Here is a 5,461-nt window from a genome sequence, read left to right as displayed (position 1 = left end):
CTGCTCCTCACCCCCCTTTTCTGCTCCTCACAGGTTGGAGGGGGTCAGGAAGGTGCAGGGGGGCAGGTAGAGATCTTCTCCCTCAACCGTGCCGTGCCACGGACGGTGAAGTCCTTCCCGGTGGCTTCGCCGGTGCTGTGCATGGAGTACATCCCTGAGGTGGGTGAGGAAGAACCAAGAGGCACCCAGGAACCCCAACCCATCACCGAACAGCTCCCCACATCCCCGCATCCCACCGTGTGCTTGGGGTTGCGGGATGGCAGGTGAGCCCACATCTTCTGCATCCATCCTTTGGTGGCATCACCATCACCAAACCTTGAGGACCAACATGATCTCCTGCATCTCCTCTCCCTGTTTCCTTCCCAGCATCGTGGTCTACAGCAGCGTGGACACAGGGACTCAGTGTTTGTTGACCTGTAAAAGCCCAGGCTTGCAACCTGTCCTCTGCTTGAAGCACAGCACCGAGTACCTGTTTGCAGGGTTGCAGGATGGGACCGTGGCTGCCTACACCCGGAGCAACGGTGAGGACACCACCATGCATGTTTTTGGGCAAACTTTTTGGTGGGACACCCTAAAAAAAAACATGAAGCAGGAGGTTCTTCACACCAGTGAGAAGTGCTGCTGCTAAAATGGTGTTAAATCATAGAATCATAGACTGGTTTGGGTTGGAAGGGACCTTAAAGCTCATCCAGTCCCAACCCCCCTGCCATCAGCAGGGACACCTTCCACTAGACCAGGTTGCTCAAAGCCTCATCCAGCCTGGCCGAGAACACTTCCAGGGAGGAACAGCCACCGCTTCTCTGGGCAACCTCAATTGGGCAAACCTCAAAATCTCAATTTTTTTAAATTTTTATTTTAAATTCCCCCCATTATTTCATCCCTCCTGTTGCAGCCTGCAGAGGGAAAATCAAAAAATGTTATTTTGCATTGTCAAGATGAATAGAATGGAGGGAAAACGTGTGAAAAATGTCCTGGTGAGGGGTTGATACAGCAGCAGAACTTTTACTCAGAGGGTGGTTGTGCTCAGGGGCTGTGGGAAGGGTCTGACACTGGGATGCACAAAGACTCACAGCTATAAACCGAGCTGACCCCCCCCAAACCCCATCCATGCAAAAGCTCTCTCCTTCATTAGCTTGATTTTTTGGGTTTATTTTTGCCTGACTTCAGCTCAGCTCAAGGCTTCAGCTTGCTGAGAGCCTTCCTCCTTGGGAACTCCTCGCCTGGGCTGTTAAATACCTTTGTTTCATCACTAGAGGGTAGGAAAGAGCCTCAAATAATATGTGACATTGACCTATTTTTGGACAAAAACCCCCATTTACTCCAAGATGACTCGGGTGCTGCTCACTGCAGGTTAACCCACAGCCAGTAAAACCATTTAAATTGTATTTTGGGGTGTTACACATCCCCTTTCCCACCTTCTAGCAGCTGTTGAAGCCAATTAATAAAGTGGCTTTAATTGAATCTCGATTGTATAAATGCACATTGAAGGCAGCAAGCTGCTGGCAGGGCTGTGGGGTGGAGTTTTTAATCTTATCTTTATATTTTTGGAAGGAAAAAGCTTTTTTCTGAAATAGCTCAATTTGATGGGAAAATTAGGATTTGCTGACAGGCAGCTCGGTTGTAAAGTCCAGAGGTTGGAGCATCCAAAGGGTTATTTTATCTATTGGATCTTGGGATTTTATTTAAAAACAAAATAAATTTGGAAGTAAGAAAAGGGGAGAAATTATCTGTTGAAGCTACTCAGCCACCACTGAGGGGGAATTCATCCAAATCCAGGTTGGATGTTGTTCACAGGGACACTCACTGGATGAATTTGCTTTGGAGTGTTGCTTCAAGAGCAAATAAATTTTTTTAAAAAGAGGAATTTTTGGCTTTTTCCAGTGAGGAATGTACCCAGATGTTGCAGGTGGACAGTTATTTCCTGCTAAAAAGCTGTTTGTGTGGAAGCAAAGGGGCTGGGGGGGGTTGAACCTGGGGTTCCCAGCTCCCCCCAACCTTTTACTTGTGGCATTAAGATGCTTGGAGGCATCTGAGGTGACACTGTGGGGACACAAGAGGTTTGCAGTTGACCCAGCAGCCATTTAGGGGGTGGTTTTAGCTACATCAAAAGATGATTTTTAAATATTTTTATATTTAAAAATTATTTTCTGAGCATTTTCTTGCCCCCCACAACTCATTTCATCCCAGTATCTCTGTTATAGGGAAGCTGTGGGACCCAACAGAGCAGCCCACCCGCCTGACTGTGGGTACTGGTCCAGTCCAAGTCCTCCTGACCCTGGATGAGACCCTCTGGGCCAGCTGTGCCAACAAGGTCACTGTCCTCGATGCCACCAGCCTCCGTGCCCAGGTAGGGACCATCACCAGGACCCCCGTGCTGCAACCTTGGGGGTGCACAGTGTTTTTTGGGGTGGCTCACACTGGTTTGAGCCCCAAAGGACACACATGGGCACGTCCTTGCCTGTGCAAAACCCAAACCAACCTTTTTTTTCGCTGCTTTTCATCACTTTTGGGTCCCTTTCCTCTAATATTGGGTCATGGAAAAGGACACCAAGACATCTCCCACAGCTGCATAAACAAGGAATGTTGAATAATTCCCTTTTTTTTAAAAAACACAAAACAAAACCCTTTTCTCCCACCCTTAATTTTCACATTTAGTGCCCAAACTTAGTTTGCATGTATTAGCTGTCGTAAATCCAGCCTAACGGCGGTGCTGGGGATGAATAATGCATCAGGGACTGGATTTGTTCCCTGTCTCTGATTTTATTTATGACAGGGAGCTGGGTGGGAATTTTTGCAGAAGAAAAGTGATAGAGGAGGAAAAAAAAATTAAGGTTGAGGACAATATAAATAGTATTTGATGGAGAACTGTGTAATAGGGTCTGCTTGGATGGGACTGGTGACTTGGGAATAAACAATCAGGGAATAAATCCTATGTGGGGTGGGGAACAAGGTGGGGAAATCACCTAAAAATCTTTATTTACCCCCATTTTGTGCAAGCTTTTTGGGGGGGATGCTCTATGCTGGTCCTCTCTGGGAAGGGGATCAATACCTACTTCTCTTTTCTGTATATATATATATATATTTATATATGTATATATAAAGCAAATTTTAAAGCAAAAAGTGTTTCAAAGACAGAGGAGAAATGAAGGCGACGTCGCTGCGTGCAGCTTTCTCCCCCAGTGATTTAATTCTTTGATGCTAATATGAGTTTTGGGTTGTTTTTAATTTGGGAAAACTGCAGCAGAGACGATTTTTGATGCAAAAAGGTGGTTTTTTTTCCTGTAGTTTGCATCTTGTCTGATAGGAAATATTGCAATGGGAAGCTTGGGGAGTAGATGGACCCATCTGTGATCCCCAAATAGCTCTTGCAGGGGGGATGAACCTTTAATTGCTGATTTTTGGGGTAGGAGAGAAGCAGGAAGATCTCATCCCACCTTGGGATGGGTTTTGCAGGTGCATCTTAGTCTGGAAATGAGTCTTTTAAAGAAGAATTAAAAAAAAAAACTGGAAGGAAGGGAAAAGCTGTGTTAGCATCCAAAAAAACCTCAAGAAGGGTTTGGTGATGGGCTGGTTTTGGTGTTTTCTGCCCAAGCTGGAGCTGATGAAGAGGGATGTGACCTCAGGGTCACTCTGGTCCTTTCCTTATCCAGCTTTGCAGCTCTAAAGCAGCTCCTGGAGAGAGCTCGAGCGAGCAGCAGTTTTAGGGAGCAACCCTTTGATTTCCTGTTTGCAATTCCCCTTTTGGCAGCAAACCTTCGAGGCCCACCCAGACACTGAGGCCAGCGTCACACACATGATCAAGGCGGGCAGCGGGGTCTGGATGGCCTTTTCCTCAGGCTCCTCCATCCGCCTCTTCCACACCGAGACACTGGAGCATCTGCAGGAGATCAACATCGCCACCAAGACCACCTTTGTCTTGCCAGGTGAGCTCCCCATCCTTGCACCCATGTTCATCCCCATGGGTGCATCCTTCTAACCTCATCCTCACACCCATCTTCGTTCCCATGTGTACATCCTTGCACCCCATCCTTGCACCCATCTTCATCCTGGTGTGTGCATCTTTGCACCCCATCCATGCACCCATCTTCATCCCCACCTGTGCCTCCATGCACCCATCTTCATCCCCACGTGTTGATACTTGCACCCATCTTCATCCCCATGTGTGCATCCTTCTATCCTCCTCCTCACACCCACCTTCGTCCCCACGTGTGCATCCTTGCACCCATCTTCATCCCCACGTGTGCATCCTTGCACCCATCGTCATCCCCACGTGTGTATCCTTCCAACCCCACCCTTGCACCCATCTTCATCTTGATGTGTGCATCCTTGCACCCATCTTCATCCCCACCTGTCCATCCTTGCACCCATCTTCATCCCCACCTGTTCATCCTTCCAACCCCATCCTCGCACCCATCTTCATCCCCATGTGTGCATCCTTGCACCCCATCCTTGTACCCACCTTTGTCCCCATGTGTGCATCCTTGCACCCATCTTCATCCCCACCTGTCCATCCTTGCACCCATCTTCATCCCCACCTGTTCATCCTTCCAACCCCATCCTTGCACCCACCTTCATCCCCATGTGTGCATCCTTGCACCCACCTTCATCCCCACCTGTCCATCCTTGCACCCCATCCTTGCATCCACCTTCATCCCCACCTGTCCGTCCTTGCCCCATACATTCACCGCGTTACCCTCTGCACCCTTTTTTCCCCAATTTTCCATCCAGCACCATCTCCAGCCACATCCCCCCACCCAGCCCTTATATCCACCCTGGGTTTGCGAGGTTGTCTCCCTCCTTGTTCCATCTACCGAGCGACATAATTGCCTAATTAGTTATAAGCACAATACTCATGTAAGTCACTTTTTCTTTTCCTTTCTTTTTTTTTTTAAGGGCATGTTAAAATATTTATCACTTCCTTCTCTTCCCGGGCGAGTGAGCGTTGGGTATTAATGCATTTTTGAACTCATGCTCCCTCATCCTTTTGAACTCGACAGGTCATTAATAAAGTCCTCCCGGAGAAACTGGAGTTGCATCTCCGCAGATATATTGCTTCGCCGAGTTCCACGCCGCGCAGTGCTAAGTCCCGCCGATAAAATATTCATTTGCCATTAGAAATCTCACTTTTCTTTTCTTTCTTTTTTTTCCCCCCCCCCCCTCACTTCTCTTTATTTATTTCTATTTGTAGCTCTTCCCCTGCCATGAAGATCTTGGTGGAAAAGTGCTGCTTGGTTTTAGGGAGTGTGTTCCCCATGGAAAAACCCATTGATGATGGATTATCTGGGAAGATGCTGTTGCAAAATCATCCCTCACTCTCTTTTTTTTTTCCTTTCTTTCCTTTTTTCTTTTTCCTTTTTTCTTTTTTTCCTTTTTTCTTTTTCCTTTTTTTTTCTTTATTTTTCTTTTTTTTTTCCCCCCCCTTCACTCCTCTCTTTATTTATTTATATTTGTAGCTCTTTCC

General features: G+C 47.2%; 1 protein-coding gene across 1 annotated transcript in view; it reads left to right on the top strand.

The window, feature by feature from the left end:
- Positions 1-39: 39 nt before the first annotated feature.
- The window catches only part of LOC104532616 (rho guanine nucleotide exchange factor 10-like protein), a gene marked incomplete at its 5' end in the record, with an annotated part of 6,923 nt that continues 1,501 nt past the window's right edge, over positions 40-5,461 (top strand). Inside the window, 4 exons of the mRNA XM_010177865.2 lie at positions 40-263; positions 367-521; positions 2,202-2,347; positions 3,749-3,923. Of these exons, the coding sequence (XP_010176167.2) occupies positions 40-263; positions 367-521; positions 2,202-2,347; positions 3,749-3,923 (700 nt within the window). The remainder of the gene's footprint in view (positions 264-366; positions 522-2,201; positions 2,348-3,748; positions 3,924-5,461) is intronic.

Source organism: Antrostomus carolinensis, unplaced genomic scaffold, assembly GCF_000700745.2.
Source record: "Antrostomus carolinensis isolate BGI_N321 unplaced genomic scaffold, ASM70074v2 scaffold19641, whole genome shotgun sequence".
In the NCBI taxonomy this organism is placed as follows: Eukaryota; Metazoa; Chordata; class Aves; order Caprimulgiformes; family Caprimulgidae; genus Antrostomus; species Antrostomus carolinensis.
The sequence above is the reverse complement of the archived record's forward strand: the minus strand, read 5'-3'. Positions and strand labels throughout refer to the sequence as shown.